Source organism: Euprymna scolopes, chromosome 17 (assembly GCF_053919585.1).
Source record: "Euprymna scolopes isolate OS-2025 chromosome 17, ASM5391958v1, whole genome shotgun sequence".
Classification (NCBI taxonomy): Eukaryota; Metazoa; Mollusca; class Cephalopoda; order Sepiida; family Sepiolidae; genus Euprymna; species Euprymna scolopes.
In genome coordinates this window covers 3,583,509-3,606,037 of record NC_136498.1, presented here as the reverse complement: position 1 = coordinate 3,606,037, position 22,529 = coordinate 3,583,509, and the positions used below count along the sequence as shown (strand labels likewise).

Below are 22,529 nucleotides of genomic sequence, written 5' to 3'. Positions count from 1 at the left end.
TTGTTGCCTACATAACTCCCGAAGTTAAAACCAATGAGGCTGGCAAGTACCAGATGGGTAACCATTTTGGGAATGCTAGATGCCGTATGTGTTGAGACAACTCCCACATCTAGTATCACACTTGATCAACCATAACAAGTAACAACAAATTGCCAAAAGGAATTGTAGTTTTAGCAAAATGCGCAGTTATTAATCTTTTTTTTTTTTTTTCATTTTTTTTTTATATCGATTCTTCAAAGCATTTTCTATTTAATGGTATATTAGCAATATTGGCCTCACTAAAAGAAAATTTATTTTTCAAATATTTAAAATTAATGCTTTTTGTAAAAATAATGAAAATATATAATTTTTTTATTTTGCTAATCTGAAAGATAATTAACATATTCAACGATTTTCACACTTCAAAACACAAGACTAAAAATTAAACACATTCAAAATTCGGATTTTCAATCTTAAAATCTGATACTTGAAGTCTTTTTTTTTTTTTTAATCTACAATACTTACCGTCCCCACAATGCAATATATTTTGTTCAGTTTCGGCTGATTATTTTAAGCATATTTGTACCAAAAAATATGGGGGGGGGTTGTAGACAAATATGTCGATTTTGAAAAAAGAAAGTGTACACTATTATAAAGTTCATTCTTCGCTTAATAATCGGTAAAAATTTCGTATCGATTGGATAATTACTTGATTTTTGGTAGATTTTTAAAGAGATTCTGTCAAAAAATACTTACTCCCTCCTTTTGTTTTGGCCATGCCTAAAGATATTTACTAAATTAACGTTCTATTTCATTGCTACCTAACTTAGCCTATTTCTTTACCGACTTTTCACGTGATTAGAACTTAACGAGTAATTAAATTTATTTATTTTCTGCTAATATAATACTCAAGTCTGTAATCAATGATAATCGCCGGGAAAAAAGTTAAAAGAAAAAATAAGGGGGGAGCACTCGTGCAGATCTTCCAAAACTACTCGTCTGCCAAGAATATAAATGTCATATTGGTAATGTTCTATTTTAGCGTCGGAAAAAATTTATGACTACAATTATTGATGTAAACAAAGTTAATTTAAACTAAACAGAAATATTATTTGTATCAAATGCTAAAAGTTAGATCCGTTGAATTGTCAGATGTTTTGACTCATTACCCCCAAAACTTTTTTTTTTTTTTTTTTATATATAATTCAACTTTGTATTCCATTTTGTTTGAATTAAATATTTTTTGGAAATTTTTTTCGGATGCTAAAATGGGACATTGTTGTAAATGAATCAGTTTACTCGAAAATCTGTAAAAGTCGTCATCAAGCAATATTTTTATCGGTGATGGTCACAAAGTAGGTGTTTGATTTAGTAGAACGTTATAATTGTAAACTTATCCCCGATAAGTTATAAATTTTTTTTTTTTTTTTTTCTGATCTGAAAGTTAAGTTTGTAATCGATGAGATCAATGTGAAAAAATAAAAAAATAAAATAAATTGTGGAATTTAGAGCTGGGGGTCAATTTCCTAAACGTCTGCCAAAAAAAAAAAAAAAAAAAAAAAAAGTGGCACACAGAATTGGAAAAACAATTGTTTCAGTCTTTGAGTTCATTATGTAAATAAATACTTAGGGTTTGTATTACTGTACACATAGATTCGAAAAAGTTGTCAAAAAACAAATATTTTTTTTTTTTTTTACAAGGGTGTCACCACTTATCAAGTCCCAGAGGCCACTCGAGGATAAGGGGTTAATAGGTATACATTAGTCATTGTGATTTTAGCATAGTAAACAGTGGGAATTTTGAAACTTGGATTACTTAGGGGGACGATTCAATTAGAACTTGTTCACATTGGACTTTTTTTTTTTTTTTTCATAGGTATCAACTCATTATCAAGGCCAAGAGGCCACTCAAGGATAAGGGTTAAAGAGTACAAATAAATGTTATCAAAGGCAAGATAAGTTACTTTTCTACCAAACTGGATATATTTTTCATGTTTTTATTCAATGTAACATGTTTATTCAGCTCGAAAACCATACAGTATTTACTGATGTATTGAAACATTCAAGATGGCGTCTGATTCTCTCTTTAACACGGTAAGTGTGGGAAAAGATGTTATAAATAAAAAACCGGATAAAATACTGTTAAAAACTCGCTCAATATATGTTACCGTGACATAGGTTGACATATATTCGGCGGGTTTTTAATAGTATTTTGTATAGTTTTTTTATTTATAACATCTTTTTCCAAACTTACGGTGTTAAAGAGGGTGTGAGACGCCATCTTGAATTTTCGAATACATCGGTAAACACTATGTTTTTCGAGCTGAATAAATATGCTACATTGAATAAAAACACAAAAAATATATCCAGTTTGGCAGAAAAGTAACTTATCTTGCCTTTGATAACATTTATTTGTTATATATTTGTTTTTTTTACAACTTTTTCGAATCTATGTGTACAGTAATACAAACCCAATACTTATGTATCTATTTACTTTCTGTCTTAAGAGAAAATATTTTAAAAAGTAATTTATTTTTTGTAAATACTTTTCATATGAATAAAAATATATTTGCCAAAAAAATAAACTCGATTGAAACTTGTGAGTGAATTCATTTTATTGTATTCTTTAATGATATCCCAACAGATTTTTACAACATTTTGCGCTGACAAACCCAGTAATTCGTTCGTATCGAAGTTGTTTTAATTGCAAATCAGCAACAAGAGCAAATAATTATACATTATTTAGTCGTACATTTTTAGTAAACCTCGTTATGTACGACCAAAATTCGGTATGATTAAATGTCCGATTCGTCTCCTGCTGATTCAAGAAACTTTACACATTTTTTTTATGTGACAAACAGCAGGAGCAGTCAGTCGTACATTGATCTGGTATAATTTTGGTCGTACGTTTTTAGTAAAAACCCTCTCTATAACGACTTTCTTTTTATAAAAAAAAAAAAAAAATGTTTCGATTAATATAAATTAACTCTCAGAAACATTTCAAATAAATAATACAAAAATTTTAATACAAGGCCAAATTAATTTTGTGACAGAATATTTAAAATTTAAGACACTGATGTAAAAAAAAAAAAAAAAAAAATAAATAAAACCTGGCACAAAACTAAACTGTAAATGTGTTGTCTGATTTCATAAATCCTTTAAGTTTATCCCTTTAGCTAACCGAGTGAATAAGTTGACTCCTCCCCACTTTCAATTTTTTTGTCTCTGACCTTCCCTAAATTCTATTTATTTTGGAAGGACATCATCCATTCTCCAAGCTCTATTCCCTGTTTTCTATTTTTCCCTTGCACTTAAATCCCACTCCCAGTTAGAGGTCAGTGTACTTGTTTTTGATTCTTAATCTGAAAAACAGTGAGTAATCTATTATTTAGAAATGGTCTGACCAATAACTTTTTGTTTTTCTTTTCCTTTTATTCCAATGAAATCTTTATCTTTAGTAGAAATGGCCCTAAGGGGAGTAAATGTGGTATTCTGGTGACTGAGATGATTCTAGTTTAGAATAGAGATTTCTATTAAATTTAGACCAACGGTCCCCATTTTCTTCACACTTTTGATTGTGCTGTGCCTAATTTGTTACATTGTAAAATGTTTACCTTATAGGAAATAATTCAAAGTGTAGTATCTGTTCTCAGCATCACAGACACATCAGACATTTTACTATTGATGGAACTATTGTGTGTGTGTGTATATATATATATATATATATATATATATATATATATATACACATATACACACACCGGCGTTGCCCGGTTGTTTGGAGGTGCGTGTTGAGCAAAAAAAAAAAAAAAAAAGTGGTAGTGGGAAGGCAGGCACGAACCTTTACCGCAAAGGAGGAAAAAAACGGGAAAAAAACTGACGTCTTTGCTGTTACGACCACCGCTAAACCGGAAGTGACATAGGTTTTAATTAAGGCTAGGCAATCTAAAGAAGAGGATGACTTTCGAAAATATCTGCGAAAAAAGCGACCCCCCCCCACTGTAAAAAATGCCCAGTTAAAGGTGAAGATATTAATGTTTTTAGCCAATTTTTCGATATTTGTCGTCTGAAAGGTCGAACTTTAAAACGATATTGAGCTTGTAAAAATCCGTCGCCTCTGTCGTAAGTTTTAGGCAGAAATGAAAACATACATACATTTATATATTGGTAACTCAAATTTTCGACGCAAAAAAAAGCTTGCCTATTTCTGAATATCCTTTATGTAAAATTTTAAATGTTTAGACCAGAAATTGTCTGAGTAATTTGGTAGAGACTGAAGCGGTCAACTTTTTTTTAAACTTTGACCCCTTAACATTTATTGTTTTGGGCTCAAATCAAATTATAAGTTAGATCCATGTCCAAGAAACCTAGATCTAAAATTTAAAGTGTTTATACCTAAAATTAGTGGAGGAGTTTGGTAGAGTTCTCAAAAGTCTAATCGTTAGACTTTGACCCCTTAATAGCGAAATTTCTGGCCGAAAACCGATTACAAAGATTTTCCCAAATCTCAATACCCTATATATCAAATTTCGAGTCTGTAGACTGAAAATTGAGTTATTGTGTAGGGAAATGTACACACACACAGACAGACACTTTCACTTATATAAACTATATATATACACATACACACGCGAGAATGAAAATTACAAATGCATATTACAAAATACAAATTAGAAACTTTATAAAATCCATAGACAAATTAAGAGGACATAAAACTAATTATGAGTATTTGTGGTTTACTATGCAGGATTTCAAAATAGAATTATATAAATATACGCCATTTTGATGTTAACAAAGATTAGGATAGATTCTTTTATATGGTCATGGAATTGCATTCACTAGCAAAAGATCTAGCTAATTTGCATATTCTTTTAAACATTCATTTTAATTAATTCCCTATTAATTTTTTCGATTTTCGTATGGGATGATCATCTTAACTATTACGTGTAATTATATTCATGCAGATATTCTACATGATTTATACTTGCATAATAAGATTACAGTAAACATAAACCTCTTTATATATATATATATATATATATATATATATATATATATATATATATATATATATGCGTATATTTGTTTAAAAAAATTTTTTTTTTTTTTTTTTTTTTTTTTTACACGGTGGTTACCACTTATCAAGACCCGGAAGCCACTCAGGGATAAGTGTTATTGCAAGTACAGTACGTTAGTGTGGAGATTTGATGAAGTGTTTACTTAAGGGGGCGGTTCATTAGGAATTTGTTAACGTTGGACTTGAAGACATCCAAGTTGTAGTCAGGTGGGAAGCAGTCAGTTTTTGGTTTACAGACATCATCAGGACGGGCTCTTTGCTCGGACCAATGTGACTCTTCCTCTCCAGAGTTTCCTGTCTTCCATCAGCTACCTCAGATCTTCAGGTTCAGTTGGCATGAAACTTAATATATAGAGTATTCAAACTCATGCGAAACTTTATATTTGGGTTTTAGCCAGGGGAAAATAGAATTTGACAGATGAAGGTCGAATGATAGCATTATGAATATGCATGCATAACGTAATAGCTATTGGTTCATGCTTTAATTTTTAGCTTTGCAGCAAGCAGGTCTTCATAGCTCAGACATTAACGTCAAAAATAAATGTAAATTGTAAGCTAAACGTTTTGGTTTTGATTCTCAATGGTGGCGCAAGTCTTTTATTTTTAATTTATTTTTTTAAAACTTTTTAAATCATTACTATATATTGGATTGGATCCAATATGATAATGAATACAAAATATGCATTAATCAAAATATATTTAAGCATAGTTTATGACCGGGCAATGCCAGGCTGCCTGCTAGTTGGATAATATTTTAAGGAAAAGTTCTTAAATTGTTTAATAAAAAGTGTTTTTTTCCTTTTAGTAAATTGTTTTATTTTTATCTTTTTTAGGATGGTCTTGCTGCTTTGGTTGCAGATTTAGACCACCCGGCCATCCGTCGGAATAAAAATGTGGAAAATTTCCTTTGTCGGTGTAAGTATACATTTAACATTCATAATAAAATGTTTGCAGATATTCCATCCCAAAAATATTCTAGACACCAGGCTCAAGGATTGAAAAAAAAAACCAAAAAAAAAAAAAAAAAAAAAACCTAATTTGACATTTTTTAAACTAAAATGAATCGAATCTAAAATATTTGATCAATCGTTTGGAATATCTCATCACACTGTTGATACCCACACTTTTTGGCCTTCCAACTTTTTTTTTTTTTTTTTTTTTTTTTTGTAATGTTTATGGCTTCGTGGATTTAGTTTATAATTGACAAGGGATAGTTACATTTAATGCTACTAAGACAAAGCTTCTTTCCTTTATAAGAACGTTTTCCAGCTACTTATTGTCATGGCTGATTGCACCTTGTCAGAGAGTTCAACAATCAAACTCTTTGCCCTACCATTCACAGGAAACTTTAATTAGAATAAATACATTCAAAATGCTGTCAAATCTGCTGCAAAGAATGGGTGGGTAGTTTCCCTCTACCGAGCTAGTAAACTCCTCACACCTGCCAGTATCCTATATTCAAAGCCACCATTCACCAATGTGTGTAATTTTATTGCCATATCTGGCCTGGTACATCAATTAGTAGTCTCTCTCTCTCTCTTCGACAGAATACAAAAAACAAACTCTAGTCTCTATCCCATCGTCACAATGTTGCATCCCTGTGCTTGTTTTAAATGTACTTCCATAGAATGTGCTCCAATGAACTTCATGCACTTGTAACCCTTCCAAGCATAAAAATACTAGTGTTGAGATGATTAATCAGAATTGGAAAAATCAGAACTTTTTAGGGTATTGGAATCGAAAAAATTGGTGTCGATTTTTCAATGCCAAAAACGACCCCCCCCCTATTTTTTTTCTTTTTTTAATTAAAATTTTTTATTTTATTTTGGTTTTTGAAATATCTTCCATGCTGGTAGTAATAAAATAATAAATATTTGATTTAATATTAAGAGTAAAATTAAAATCTATAGATCACCACCTTACAAGGCTAGTGGTCCAAAATCAGAATTTTAAATCCAACACCGTAAACTACAAAAAAAAATTTGAAATTTCAATTCTGATCGTTTCTGTGTTGTCTGCACTGAGGCTATAAACATCGGATATTTATTGAAGTAAAAAAAATGAAAGAATTGCCTATTTTCAGTCCTTCATTTTTACTAATAACAGAATTATGTTTAATTATATTTTTCATGATTGAAACATAGATTCCAAAATAATTGAGGCCCTGAGTTTCTGTTGTTAATCATTTTTACATTAAATTTTCATAAAGTTAGCCCTGTGTCCATGTAACACATGTGACGCTTAATCAACATTTTTTTCTTCAAATTCTTCAATAACCCCCCCCCCCCCCCAGAAAAAAATCCTTTTTGGTTATGAGCTAGTATATTACTGCAAACAAAATAATAGCAGCAAAAAAAAGTCTATTTTTTTTCTTCTTGAAAGAACACTTTGAATTTGTGTAACATATGTGACGTCATGTGCTTTACATGCCAAAATATCACTTCAATATCTTCAATAATCAATGGATTTAAACATAACATCAAAACGATCCTCTCGTGACGATGACCGGTTCTACACATGCGCCAGATGACGTCATGACCTGATTTACTTTAAATAGTTGAAAAACTGACTAAATTTCATGTACGTCGCGTTAGCTCAGTTGGTTAGCGCGGTGGTTCATTATCTAAAGGTTTTGGGTTTGAATCGTGGTGCGAGATGTCTTTTTTTTTTTTTTTTTTTTGCGATTTTTTAAATTTAAATATTGAACCAGTGTTATTTAAGCCATTTTTCACGTAACTATCGTTTTTCTGGGTTTTTTTTTTTTTTTTTTACTTCGCTTATCCACCCCTGACCACACATCCAAAAACACCCGGGTACCCACCGATTTTTTTTTTTTTTTTTTTTTTTTTTTTTTAATTTTAATATCGAAACAGGCTTATTTAAGCCATTTTTCACGTGTTCGTTTTTCTGTTTTCATCGTTCGTTTGCCTTACGTTATTTATTTTTTGTGTTTTTTTCCCCCAATGTTTTGATTACCCCCCCCCCCCGCTTAAGTTTTACCGTTTTCTTTTTTTACTTTGCTTATAACAAACAAAACTGGTCATTGACGTCATCGTCGTCGTTGTAACGCTCGATGACTTCCGTGCGCACACCTGTCAATTTGGTATTTACTTAAATAAATTCAAACATCTTTCAGTAACTCATTCTGGCTGGCCGATTTTATTTTCAAACTTTGCCTCAGGGCTTCGGTTTCGATCCACACACACACCTCCAAACATCCGGGCAACGCTGGGTACCCCCGCTAGTACTTAAGTAAATTCGAACATCTTCCCGTTACTATTTGTTGGTGGGCGAACGGTCAACGTCTTACATTTTGTTTTTTTCACACTTTATTTTCTTTGTTCGCCGCAAGGCTTCGGGTTCGATCCTTCCTACTGACCCCCCCCCCCCCCCTCGTCCCCGACACAAACACCCGGGCAACGATTTTTTTATTATTCTTTTGTTTTGATTTACCCAAAACCACACACACTGTTAAACACCCGGGCAACGCTTGGTACTCCCGCTAGTCTATTATATAAATCTCACCTGTCTGTTAGTGTATGTTTGTATGCCTGCCTAAAACTTTCGATAGAGGCGACAGATTTTCATATCATTTTGAAGCTCTGCCCTTCGGCCGACAAATATCGGAAAATTGGCTAAAAACATAATTCCTTCACCCTGAACTTTTCTACAGGGAGAGGTTGCTTTTTTTACTGATATTTTCAAAAGTCATCACCTCTTTTTGATTCTCTAGCCTTAATTTAAACCTATGTCACTTCTGGTTTGGCGTTAGGTGCAACAACTAACGTGTCACGGTTTTTTTTTTAATTTTCACTTTCTTTTCCTCCCCTGATTGCCTACTACTACTTTTTTTTTTTTTTTTTTTTGCTCAGCCAACACCCTTGCACACACATGCACTTTCTTTTCCACCTTCACGTCACGAGTTCGAGCCCATCTGCTTACTACCACTTTTTTTTTTTTTTTTTTTTTTTTTTTTTTTTGCTAAACCCACACCTCCAAACACCCGGGCTAGTTAAAAATAAAAATTTTAAAAATGTATTATTCACTGCTATAAACCACTTTGTAAACAAACATTCTGTTATGAATTTATGACGTAGAGCATGTTGCAGTTGTAAGCGACACTAAAAAAAAAAAAAAAAGAAGCTCACTATCTTGATACATGTATGAAAATACTTAAGCAATTCATTTCAAATTTTATAACAAACGAAATTATTTGCCAATAATTTCAAACAGAGCAGCATTTGGCAACCAGTAGTTTTCAGCTTGATATGAAATGTTTTTAGTTCAAATAGGTTCTTGTCTAAATGTTAAAAATATCGAAGAAAAAAAATAAATTAAAATATTTTTTCTTTTTATCACAAGTTAAAATATTCAAAGGTTGATAAAATGAATTGCTTTATCAACCCTATAAAAACCTAAGCTGGCCTTGTCGATTTTTTAATTTTTTTTTTTTTTACACTAAGTCACCAACGTGGGTTATTATTGTTTGCTGCTGCTTGAAAAATGAAGGCTGTCCGAAAAATTTCTACTCCAAAATTCTTATGCATGCGTTCAAACATTTTTCAAAAAATCTACTTGATATATATTTATGCTGCATACGTGAAAAAATAAAGGTTTTTACACTAACCTGTGCATGTTTGAAATCTTTCCAATGAAAATTGCTTATGCGATAAAGCCTGAACTTTAAGGGAGGTACAGTCCAAACCAAATGACGTATTCGCTTTAGGACTGGTTGCCAAATTTGAGTATTTTCCCACTTCACAGAGTTTTGGAAATCGAAGAGATTTCATATGGGTAACGCACGTGACAACAAATGCCTTAATTCTCAAGGGTTCAATGAATAAAAATTTCCTAAAAGACTATTGTAATAATTAGAAGATTCCATAAAAATATAGAAAAACACATTTTTATAAAAAAAAAAAAAAAAAAGCACAATTCAGAGTTTATACATTGTTTAACAATGTTTAAAATATCCTTCCCGTCTGAATGTAATGCACGTAACGCTAGAAACAAGACTGTTATAACAAAATGGTCATAGGTATAAGTTTGTATGTACTGCATGAAAGAGTAACGCCTTAAGACTAAACAAGCCAAAAAGAGTAAAGTATTATAAGGGCAATTTTAAATGTTATCGCTGAAAACCCTTCTGAACTGTAACACATGTAACGTGGATTTGGCCCACAAGTGTGCTTTACATTTGAGAAAATATATGTACAGTTAATGTGCTTTTATGGTAATCTGGAGAAAATAACCATTTTATAGTTAAACATTTAGAGATTTATAAAGAATCGGCAATTGAATCAGAATCAGGAATTTAGTACAGAATCAGTAATTGTATCGGAATCTGGAAAAAATATTGGAATCATCCGATTACTAGTCAATACTCCTGACAAGCAGCAAAATTCCACCCTATTCATAGAAATTCCCAGATGCCAGAAATTTTTTAGTCTAATAACCCCCCCACCCCCCTGGACCACTTGTGTTTCAAATTCCTTTCCTGATCCATTTCACAACTGTATCAAAATAAAGCAATAGTAGCCTCTGATATGTCTGTGACAATATTCCATGTTGCAGGTAAATTAAAGTTAACAAAAAGAAAATGTTTAAATTTTTCTTTTTTTGTTTTTTTTAATGGCTGAATTTAAATAGTCAAAAACTATTTTTGTTTCCGCCCTCATTTTCTCAACATAAACTGCTTTTTAGTGAGCATTTTGTAAGATTAAAACATAGAAAGCAGAAACCTTGAAATATAAACAAAAATATTTTATTAAAAAGACAAAAAAACTCATTTAATGCAGAAATTTGAAATATGTATTTTAATTTTTGTAAAATCGTGTTTTAATATTTGTGGTCTTGGCACTAAATAACAGTAACGTCAGTTTTGACTTCCTGTGTATGATTGTAAGAACTTGAAAGTTTATAGAAATCCAACGTTGCTCAATCGTTATTTTCACGGCAAGTGCTCGACTGAACTCCAATCTATGGTTCTCCCTTGCCAAACTTTCACAAGAAAACTTGACTAGCTACAACCACTATCTAAGATTCCCCCCACTCTCTAACTGTGCCTGAATCCAAACACAGATTCTATTAACAAAGCTTCTTTCTCCAGAACTGCTTACCTGTGGAAAACTGTTCCATTGGCCTGCTTCCCGGTTAAATACAACATGGTAGCCTTCAAATCCAAGGCAAACAAGTTCTTGTTGAGCCGTCCCCATAAATCATCAAATTCTACCCTATTTATACCATTAACGATTATTACACTACCACCATACATTTATTAACCCCTCCCCATCCGCAAATGGTCTTTGGGCCTTAAGTGGTTACTCCCCTGTAAGAAAAAAAAAAAAACCAAAAAAAAAAAAAACCCCAGTAACATGGAGAGTGAAGAATACTTCTAAGAAAGCTTTGTTCATGGAATCTACGTTTTGATTTAGGCACAGATAAAGAGTAAGGAAAATTTTTGATAGTGGTTTCAGCTAGACGGGTGTTTATCGTGAAAGATTGGCGAGGAGGGACCAGGGATTGGAGTTCAGACGAGCACTTGTCATGGAAGTAACGATAAAACAGACAGGCTTGCAACGTCTCGTCTGTGGGAGAGAGGTTGCCGGGAAGAGAAAAGGGCATCCCCCACTAAGCCACGAAGTCTATTTTGTACTCTGCAAGGCAGGATAGGCTGTTTTTAGCAGCTCCTGCCCAGATGTGGCAGCAGTACTCTATCCTTGGACATACTTGGCTTTTATATAGATAGAGAACTGCATCAGTAGTGAGATATCTTCTGGAGCAGTAGAAGGATCCTATCATTTTTCCAGTGACCTTGGCAACAGACTTGATGTACATGTTCCATTTCAGATCAGGAGTAAAGGTCAATCCCAGAAACTTATCAAAACATGGAGCCTCCCCTAGATGAGAGCCATCCATTTCAGTTGATGTCAGATGGGGATCAGAGCGTTGATGATGTAAAGATAGGAGCTTAGTTTTAATATGGGGAGAATCCAGCTCCCCCAAAAAAAGGCACTCTGGATAGGAACTGCAAAAGCAAATAAAGATGGAAAACTGGAGTAGGGTTGAAGAGCATTTATTTAACATGTGCGTATCGCTCGCACTATATATTTCCAAAGTTCTTTTTACACTGTTTCCGGTATGGAAGTTTACTCTCTGTTGTGGAGAGTATTCAAGGGACACAACTAGATGAAGTTAATACTTTCCTCTTTTTCTTGTCTTTTAGATGACCACTGAAAAAGAAAAAAAAATTATTTTTAAATATCAGTTTCTTTGGGTTCAGGTACAAACTCCAGTATCTTAAATGAAGGGACTCCCTCTTGGTTAACCTGTCTATTGGTAGATATCCAAGAGAACTCTATTTCTTTTCTTTCCAGCATTTCTCTCAAAATAGTCATCTCAATACGAAGCCTTTTTATCTAGTATTTGGGTGGATGAATGCATGGACAGACACAGGAATTGTCTGTTTTGCAGATTATTTTTATATTTTCGGGTTCATCCTTTAATTGCAGTATTTCTAATAGTAGTTTCCTATAAAATAGACAGGCCTCCGACATGTCAACCATGGCTAGGGTTTCAACAGCCAGTGTGCTTTTGACCACTCTTCTAATGCGCTTGGACTGCCAGGTTATTGGTGTATATTTGTGGTTATTGCCAACTAAAAAGATTATGTAACCACCTTGAGATCCTCCATCTGTCAGGTTGGTGAATGAGGCATCACTGTAGGCAACAATCTTGAGATGAATATCTACCTGGGATTTTTCTTTCTTGACTTTCTTTACTACTCTATTGGCATGTTTTATACATTCCACATTACTTTATCTGAGGATAGAACTTAATGCACTGACATCGTAGCTGAGATCAGCTCTGGTCTGGGTAGCCAGCCAATTAAGTTGGCTGATAACTTGCCTGATTTCAGAAATTTCCACTGTGGATATTTTGTCGTTAATATTCCTGCCAGTTTCCACTGGGATATATTTCAATTTCTTTATTCATTCTGTCCGAGTTTAATATTTTCCCCATTCTGTTTGTTTAATCCTATTTACTGAAACTCTGCAATTTCTTCAGATTTAACTGTAAATACTTGAAGGATTTTGCCAAAAATCATCCACATGTGTAGCAATTATACCTTGCAATTTGTTTTCGAAATGCCATGTAAATATAGCCTGATCATATTTTGAAGCTATAGCTCCTGACTTCATCAATTCCTCCCTGAGTGTGAGATACCAGGACCTAGAGGCATCAGTCAAGCCATATACACATTTGGAGAGTTTCCAAGTATAGCCTTGGGGTACATTAGCTTATTTCGGAGGATTCAGATAAACCAGTCATCCAACTTCTTGCTTTGCAGAAATGCTGTTTTGATATCCATGGATTTACATTCCCAATGCTTGGATGCCATTATAGCTAATGCTATGCGTAAACCTTCTTTGGAGCATGTAGGAGAATCATTTCTTAGATTCTCAGCATCTTTATCTTGAAAACCTCGGGCAACGAGTCTGGCCTTGAATGTTTGTTGGTTATTGGAATTTTTGCTTGAGTAAATCCATATGGTGGAGATTTTTGGTTGGCCTTGATCGGGTACTTGAACATAGAGTTTATTTTTAACCCAGCTCTGAAGTTCCTTTTGTTTAGTTTCATTGGCAGAGGTGATCATTACTTCTTCCTCAGTGCAGGAATCATGGTGTTCTTCATTTTCTTCAATCTCGTCGGTTTGCCAATCGGAAACTCCATGTTCAAAGTCCAACCAAAAAGGTTCACCCTGTTCCATAACTACATTCATCAAATGTTTATTTTTACCAATGGCTTTGTCTGCTCTACTTATGATATTTAACTTCTTCCAGTCTGATTCTGTGTCATTGGCAAGCTTACATTTGATGATTTGATTGAGTTGTTCAGTGTTGTCTGCTATTTCTAAATATTCTCTTCGAAGTTTGACAATCTTGGGGATCCTTCAGACTCTTGTGGGGTGCTCAATTCCTCGTTGTTACCCTCATTGATTCTGGTATGTTTTGGGGTAGAAAGCTAAATGAGACGGATGCACCTGTTTGTTCTCCCACCCTATGACTGTCCCAGGCCCGAGCCACCTATCACACAAGTTCCTTTTGTAGAGAACAGCATCTCCATCTTTATAGGATTGGGTGATACCTGTTCTAACTTGGTGGCGGAGTGCTCATCTAAGCTTTTCTGAAGATTCACTCGTTATGAAGTGTTTCCTGGCAGCATGCATAGCGTTAAGGTTATTTGCAACAATTTCACTGGTAGAGACACCTTCTAGTGCAAGGAGTTTGTCATTAAGAAAACCAGGTAGGTCGAGATTTCTGCCAAAAACGAGTTGGTTGGGACTATATCCATGGACACTTTGAAGTGTATTTTCGGCACTTACTGTCCATGCGAGAGCCACCTCGAAACTGCAATTTGTTTCTTCTAGGGTTTTCTTCACCATTTCCCTTAAAATCCCATTGTGTCTTTCATTTAGCCCATTACTCCATGGACTTTCAGCAGCAGTGGTACGAACGACAACATTCATATTTTGTGCCATGTCCCTAAACGCCTGGTTGTTGAATTTTTTGCCATTGTCAGTGAGAATAAATCCAGGGTTACCAAAATAAGTAATCCAATTTTTGAAAATAGTACTAATGATATCGGAGCTCTCTTTACCCGGAATTTTAGCTGCAACACTGTACCTGGCACCATGATCAATAAGGTGTTACCATTAATTTCTTTTATGTCCATGGCAATGTTCTCATTAAAATATGTTCCCAGTGAAAACCCCACTACAGGTCTGGGTTCATGTATCTCATGCAAATTTCACAAGAATTGGGAAATTCCTGAAGTATTTTAATGAATTGCTTGTCTTCCATTCCGGTGCTCCTGACTAAGTCACATAGTTTTTTTACCGCTAGGATGACTAAATTGTCTATGAAGTTTGGTAGCGATTTTTTTTTTTTTTTTTTTTTTTTGTATTTTTGTTTTTTTTTTGTTGGAAATTTCTTTGGCAAACAAAATATGTTTGAACTTACCTCAATCTGGTGAAGTTCTTGTTATGGGAATGTGGTAGTGCCCTGAAGAAGTACATTGCGGTGGGATTTTTTTAAAAAAAACATGGTAGCACTGTCGTTCTCAAAATTGAGGCTTGTGCTGGCTCTTTTCATTGATTTTTTTTTGCTCAGTAAAAGCGGTATTTTGGCGTCCACCACGTCAGTGATAATACTGACTCAATGCCAGCAATGACACATGGTAAAGTTGCTGTGTGAGTGGATTTAATCGTGTTCCCATCACCAAATTTGTAGCTTTTCCCTCCACCTCAAACTTTTATTGTTTTTCTAGAAAACACTCAAACCATTTTCTTCCACAAACTGTCCCAGACGCACCACTATCCAAGACAGCGGAGCCGAGTGTTTCTCCCAAAAATGTGCTGGTGCCGCCATATTCTTCACGCTCATTCATGAGGACGATGTTGGTAACGAGCAAGTGGCCTCCTTTTTCGGTGTTGTCAATTTCGTCATACAGACAATCGTGAACCCAGTGGTATTTACACCCACACTTGAAACAAACACCGCTGCTGCTGTCGCTTTCAACCTTGTGGTTTGAATTTCTTTTGATGTTGTTGTTATAGTGTGTTGAATTTTGGTTGCGACCCCATCTGCCAGCACCACAACTGGTGAGACTGGAATTTTTATCACCATGGCGTCGGCGGCGGTGGCGTCAACCACGACTACTGGTGTAGTAGGTTTCTTCAGTTTCGTCAGTGGTGAAAATGTCAAATTCGGTTTTCACAGCAACTGGAGAAGTTTTTGGCGAGGAATGAGCTTCGAAGTCATGAAGAATTTTTTCAATTGTTTGGACATTTCTCCGAGTGTCAGTTCCCGAATGGTGGCTTTTATTAAGCGTCCGTTTTCGGAGGTGGGGTTTATGCTTTTGAGAGCTCTGAATGCTAGGACCGGCTTGGGCAGAATTATGTTAAATTCTTTCAACTTGGCAATGTGACATTCAAATTCGATTAGAAAAGTATCTATTCCCATGCCGCTCTTTCTTTGGTGACTATCGAACGCCTCGTGCTCCTAAATGCTGCCTGGTTTGCGTCTTCTAAAAAGATCGTGTCCAGCTTTTGATATATCTCCATTCTGTTTTCGGCATTGAGTGAAGTAATATCCAATTCCAGCAGGGCTTCTCTCGCTTTTCCCTCCAGGGACAAAAGCATGACGGGGGGGCCATTTTCTTTCATCTAAAGTAGTGACTAGTTCCCATATACGCATTTCTTTCTTCCAAGAATTGTATTTTTCCGTGGTTAACGTTAGTAGGGGAATGTATTCAGAGGCCATGTTTTTTTTTTGTTTTTTTTGTATGCTCTGCTACCAATGTAAAAGCAAACAAACACGGACAACTGGAGTAGGGTTGAAGAGCATTTATTTTAACATGTGCGTACCGCTCGCACTATATTTCAAAAGTTCTTTTTACACCGTTTCCGGTATAGAAGTTAACTCCCTGTTGTTGAGTGTTCAAGGGACACAACTGGGTAAAATTAACAGGAACAATAATAATTGTCTCAGTCATGAAGGATTTCTCCTATACTGACCGAAAACAGAAGGTGAAGTGTAGCACTGGAACAGATACTACACTGTGATCTTGGCTCACAGTCTGAATCTGTTGTCAGTTGATTATTTTTCTAATGTTAAAGTATTACCCACCCCACACACACAAAAAAAAAAGAATCCAAAAAGAACTAAGGAATGAGAACACAATGAAGGTTCAGTTTATTTTTCATGAACTTTGTCATCATCGTTACTAAGAAGTTGACTATTAGAAATGAAATAAATGATTTATTTTATTCCAGCAAATTAACATATTTGGTAATTTAATAATTGACATACGATTTCTTAACAACAAAAAAAATGTATTAAGTTTTTGAGATGTCAGATGATTAATTTGTATTATTTAAATTACTGTTATTATATTGGATGATATTCTCACAATGTTTTGATAGATTTACCCTTCGACCTTTTTCAGGTGTGTCTTGTTGAACTTCTAGTGCAATGTATAAAAGGTCTAAGTGATAGACTTCTGAAGATGAAAGGTTCAAGCTTCAGTCAATACTAGTTAATCTAATTATGAATTATTCAAGACTTTTATCTGATCATAGCTGACGGAATGAGAACAAGTTACTTTCCTCTTCCAATAAAATAATGGGTTTGTCCAAATTCTGTACAAATTCCAGTTTAACAGAAAGATTCCTCCCGGGTACAAGACGTAACTGATAAATAGTATCCAAGCCAAGAACACTGGTCCAAATAATATAAAAATGCTCAAACTTGAGGTATGATGGTGGGAGTGAGGGGAAGCCAAAATTAATATTGAAACTAAAAATTGTTGCCAAACTTTAATGGTTGGTAGAACTTGAGTTATGGTTGAGTGAATGTGGCTTTCAATCTATAGATGATGACCTCATTCCAAGGTCAGTATGAATTATGAATACATTTTGGAAGGACAAATTTTTATTACCTTCCTGCTTCATGATGAACCGTGTAGATAAAGGGATGGAATTGTCATCATCCAGCAATGAAGTTCCTCCTGATGAGGCAAGAGTATGAATATATCCTTCACATATCAAAACCCTCTACTCTTGTGGAATGAACTAAAAAATGGAGGGTGATATGTCTCCGATCAGGCATACGTTGGCGTTGGCAGATAATAGCAGTTTAGAGGTCATTGGGATAATTTCATGCCAAAACAAAATTCTTCTGTTTGAGATTGTCCTGTACTTCTACAAGGTCACCATTTTCTCATGCATGGAGTATTGTTGCCATATTTGTGTTGATTTTTTCTTTTTTTTTTTTTTTTTATTGCATTTTCACCCCAAACAAGGTATATTGCCACTTTGTTGTAGGGGGCTACTATCAGGGGCATAAGCATCAGGGGTACTGTGTAGGAAGTTGGGCAGCAAGATGTCAGTTCACGTTACACTTGAACTTCTGCATGTCAGTACAGTCGGGGAAGCAGGGACCCGGAAGGGAATTCCAAAGTCTGTCTGTTCTGGGGAAAAAACTACTAGAGTAGAAGGCTCTCTTACATCTAGGGATCTCTACTGTGAAGGGGTGGGATTTAGCTGCTTGTCGGGTTTGTCGGGGGGGGCACAAGTGCTTGCAGTTCGTCAGAGCATTCACCATTAAAGTACATGTAGAACAGGCAGAGGGATGCAACATTTTGGCGATGTGACAGAGGCTGAAGTTTAGCTGACAGTTCAGGACCTATCAGGTTGGCGACTCTCTTTTGAACCCTGTCCTGGGGCGAGAGACTAGCAGCAGATGCACCAGCCCAAATATGACAGCAATACTCCCTACATGGGCGAATGGTGGCCTTATAGAGGTACAGGATACTTTCAGGCATTAATAGCTTTCTAGCACGGTAGAGAGAACCCACCTTCTCCGCAGCGGTCCTGGCAATGTTCTCAATGTAATCGTTTCAACTCATGTTTCCTGAGAACGTTAGGCCGAGGAGTTTAAAAGATGTACTTTCAGATAGTCATTGGCCATTGCTATTGGCGGTAGGGAAGGTTTCTTGTAATTATTGAAGGAAACAAGTTCAGTCTTGGCAGCATTGAATGTGACTATCCATTTTTGTCCCCATTCCACTACGGATTGGAGGTCATCCTCTAGTGTTTCTGTCATTTCTTTAGATATGTGTTCATTTGTTTTCCTGTTGTGTCTGTTATAGAGTGTGGTGTCATCAGCATATATACCCATCTCAGAAGTAATTTTGTCGGGGAGATCATTTATGAATAACAGGAACAGTAGAGGTCCAAGTATAGACCCCTGAGGCACTCCCGCATTTATATCATATTGTTTCGATGTACGACCGTCGATGACAACCTGGATTTTTCTCTTATCTAAGAAGGATTTAATTATGTTAAATATTCTACCAGTGATACCGTATGATCTAATTTTCTTGAGGAGACCCTTGTGCCATACCCTGTCAAAAGCCTTAGATATATCTAGAGCTACCGCTGGTATATATGTTCTGAGATTACAGTGAGGATGTCTGCTGTGGAACAGGCTTGCCTAAATCCATATTGTTGGTCAGTCAGAAGTTTAACATCTGTAAGGTGATGGACTAGAGCTTGGTTAATTATGGTCTCAAATATTTTGGCGAAAAGTGGGAGGAGGGTAATGGGGGCGGTAATTTACTGGGTCAGTTTTTTCGCCAGAATTCTTGAAAACTGGCACTACAGAAGCAGTTTTCCAGCAGGCAGGAAAGCAAGTTTCATTAAGGCATTTGTTGTAAAGTTTGAAGAGAACTGGAGCTACTTCGGCAGAGCACTTTTTTAATAGCACAGCCGGGATGAGATCAGGTCCACATGCTTTTGCAGTGTCAAGCTTTCTTATGATAGCATGCACCTGAGCAGGGGTGATTTTCAGATTGTCTAGTGTGGTGTCTATCCACAAAGCAAAGTCATACGGGGTGATTAGCAGAGTCCAGTGTGGAGTTGGAGGCAAACTGTCTGGCAAGCATGTTAGCCTTCTCAGTTGCAGAGCAAACAACCTCATGATTGTTGGATAGTGGGGGAATTGTTGATTGCTCATTATTTACTACACTGTTGTAGATTTTCTAGAAGTCTCTGGTTCCTAATTTCTGTGCTTCGATGTGTTTTTTGGTGGTTTCAGTAAATTCTCGCTTAGCTGTCGCTATTTCTTTCTTAGTTATTTCTGTCTTCTATGTACTTCTGTCTGTTTGAACTGGACTTATGTCTGTTAAATTTGTAGTACGCATGCTGCCTTTGCGCTATGGCAGCTGCACAAGTTAAAGTGAACCATTGGGGAGAGTGAGGTTTGTTATAGAATTTGCGTGTGGGAGCATGTGCTTCAATTGCCGCTTTGAACCATTCAGTGGTCTCATTTGCGCAATGTTCAGCAGGAAGTGAAAAGATATTTTGCCATGGAGCGTCCCTAATGGCTTCCCAGTCAGCCTTTTTATAATATCTCGTTGTTTTGAGCAGTGGCTTTTCAGTTTTGGCTCTAGAGTTTAATGCGATTTCAACCATTACCACTGCATAATCAGCGTTCCCAAGAGGGCTGTGGGCATTCGTTATACAGTCATTGAGGACTGTGGTCAGAAACAGATCTAGAAGTGATGCATGTTATTCATTTTTGATAAAACACTGAGGACTGCTGAAAATATTAAAATAAACTATAATAAAATTTTAGATGATTTATGTTTTTCGTATGGTCATTTTTGTATTTGTCAAATCTAAAGGAATTCATTATTATCTAGATAAGAAACACATTTTAAAAAAGACAACGGTTTTCTTTACAATTCCATGGAGAGACTTAATATGGAGTGACTTGTAGAGACAAAGGATGAATATTGCATTAAGTTGAAAATGTCCAGTGTTTTGTTAGTGGAGGACGTTTGAAATATTTAAATTGTAATAATGCCTATAATTTTTACCTGCTTTTGTTTTTCTTAAAATTAAAAAAAAAAAATCTATCAAATGTGAAGAAATTAATTATATTTAATTTAGAAACACGGTGTAAATTTTTCTTTTTTTGTTTCTTTTTGAAAGACAACTTCAAGCAGACTATATTAATTAGTGGCAATTCCAGATGAAACTGGTTCTGAAAGACACTTCACGTTATATTGACGAGTGGGCTTTTTTCTTTAAAATAGAACTGTTTTTACATGCATCGAGATGCACAATATGTGTGCATCAAGTTATATAAAGTACCTGTCACCGAAGTAACTTGTAAAAAAAAAAAAAAATTGATACACTTGTACATTTATAAAGAGAAAAGTTTAGTCTTATTTTAATCAAAAGAACCCTTGAAATAAAAAAGTTAAAATTGGAGGGAATTTCATTGATTTGTATTTTTTATTTAATTTATTTCTTTTAAACACCTAATAGAAATGATTTGTTCTTTAACTTTCTTAGAATGATAAAATATTTTGCCTACATTCTGTGGAACTGGTTGTAGTCGACTGATCTTCTGAAAGTGCCTCAAAATTTATATGCAGAATTTAACTGAAAGGTGAAAAAAATCAATCGGTTGGTGTCAGGGAGTGGATGAACTCGCATTACACTTTCTTTTTTTCTTTTTTTTTGTTAAAGATAAACGCGTGAAAGCTTGTTATGACTAATATCGGTTGATTCCAACTGGTATGTTTTTAGTATCTTATTTCATTTCGCTCCTATTATATACACTCAAATTATTTATGTTTTTCTAAAGTTAAGCTGATCTCTCCGTTAATGTTTCCTCTGAAAACAAATCAATACATTGATTTTAGTTTTCATAAGAATTCTCGTATCACATGACGACATACTTGTTCAGAAGAACTGTTCAGACTAAAAGAGAAAATACGCATAAAACAAGCAACAAGACAAAAACATACAATATACCAAAACGAGAATCAGCTTTTCTGATTTTATAGTTAACATTGTTGTCTCATTTGTGTTGCTGAAGCTTGAAGGTTCAATCTTCAGTGTAGGTGATATTAGTAATACATTTACAAATTACTTGAGACTTCTACCGGTCATGGCTGACGCAATGAGAGCATGCTACCTGCGTGGATTAAATAAAGAATTCTGTTCAAAATTCTGTGCGGATTCAAGAGTTTGACAGAAAGATTGCTAGATTTGATAAAAATATCTATTAAGGTCGGAGGTTATATCGGCCAAAACGTTATAAGAATAATACTTAAGATGAGAATAATGGTCTGAATGATCCAAAAATACAAATGGTTTCAATTGATTAACTTTCAGCAACAAATTTCTCATATTTCCAGTGGTACACGAGAAAGAGCTGGTGTTTGTGCAATTGTAATTGGCAGTTTAAAGACGTTAAAATTACTTGCAAATGTTTATTATTCTGAAGATTACGCATACAATAGACTTTTTAGCTTGTCAAAAACGAGACAAAAGTTAAAGCCATTGACTTGCTTTGATTAAGAGTTGCACTTTTTTGTTTACATAGCCATTCGGGGAAGTGACGTCAGACAAATTTTAAGGTATGGATGACCAGCATTGTATATAATGTAGTTTTTTTTTTTTTTTTTTTTTTTTTTTTTTTTAAGAAAATATAAAAATAGAAGTTTTGGTAAATTTCTACTTGGCTTCCACCTTAACATTTTCTTTAAAAATGACGACTTGAATAGGTTTTGGGGTATTCTGAAAACGAATATAGCATTTAATTTTTCCACATGTAAGTAGTTTTCCGGATATTAAGCAATGTAATTCCTTGTGTTAAAAATGGTGGCCATTGTTATATGTGCAAGCATGCATATTTTTGGCATAATTTATATACTCACTATTCCATAGCTAGCTATAACATATACTGACCCAGTAGGTCACGGGTAGTCTAGGAGGGGATGGATTACATTCAAGGAACCTTTGTCATTACTAACTAACAGAGCATTGCCACTGTTAACTAACAGTCTATCAGGCATGTGTATGCAGTTTGATGATGTATAGAAGTGAAAAGAT

At 34.8% G+C, this 22,529-nt stretch overlaps 1 protein-coding gene across 1 annotated transcript in view; it reads left to right on the top strand.

The window, feature by feature from the left end:
- Positions 1-22,529, top strand: part of LOC145296653 (rho-associated protein kinase 2-like) — a 407,811-nt gene that overhangs the window by 176,209 nt on the left and 209,073 nt on the right. The window contains exon 2 of the mRNA XM_080142590.1: positions 5,890-5,971. Within this exon, the coding sequence (XP_079998716.1) occupies positions 5,890-5,971 (82 nt within the window). The remainder of the gene's footprint in view (positions 1-5,889; positions 5,972-22,529) is intronic.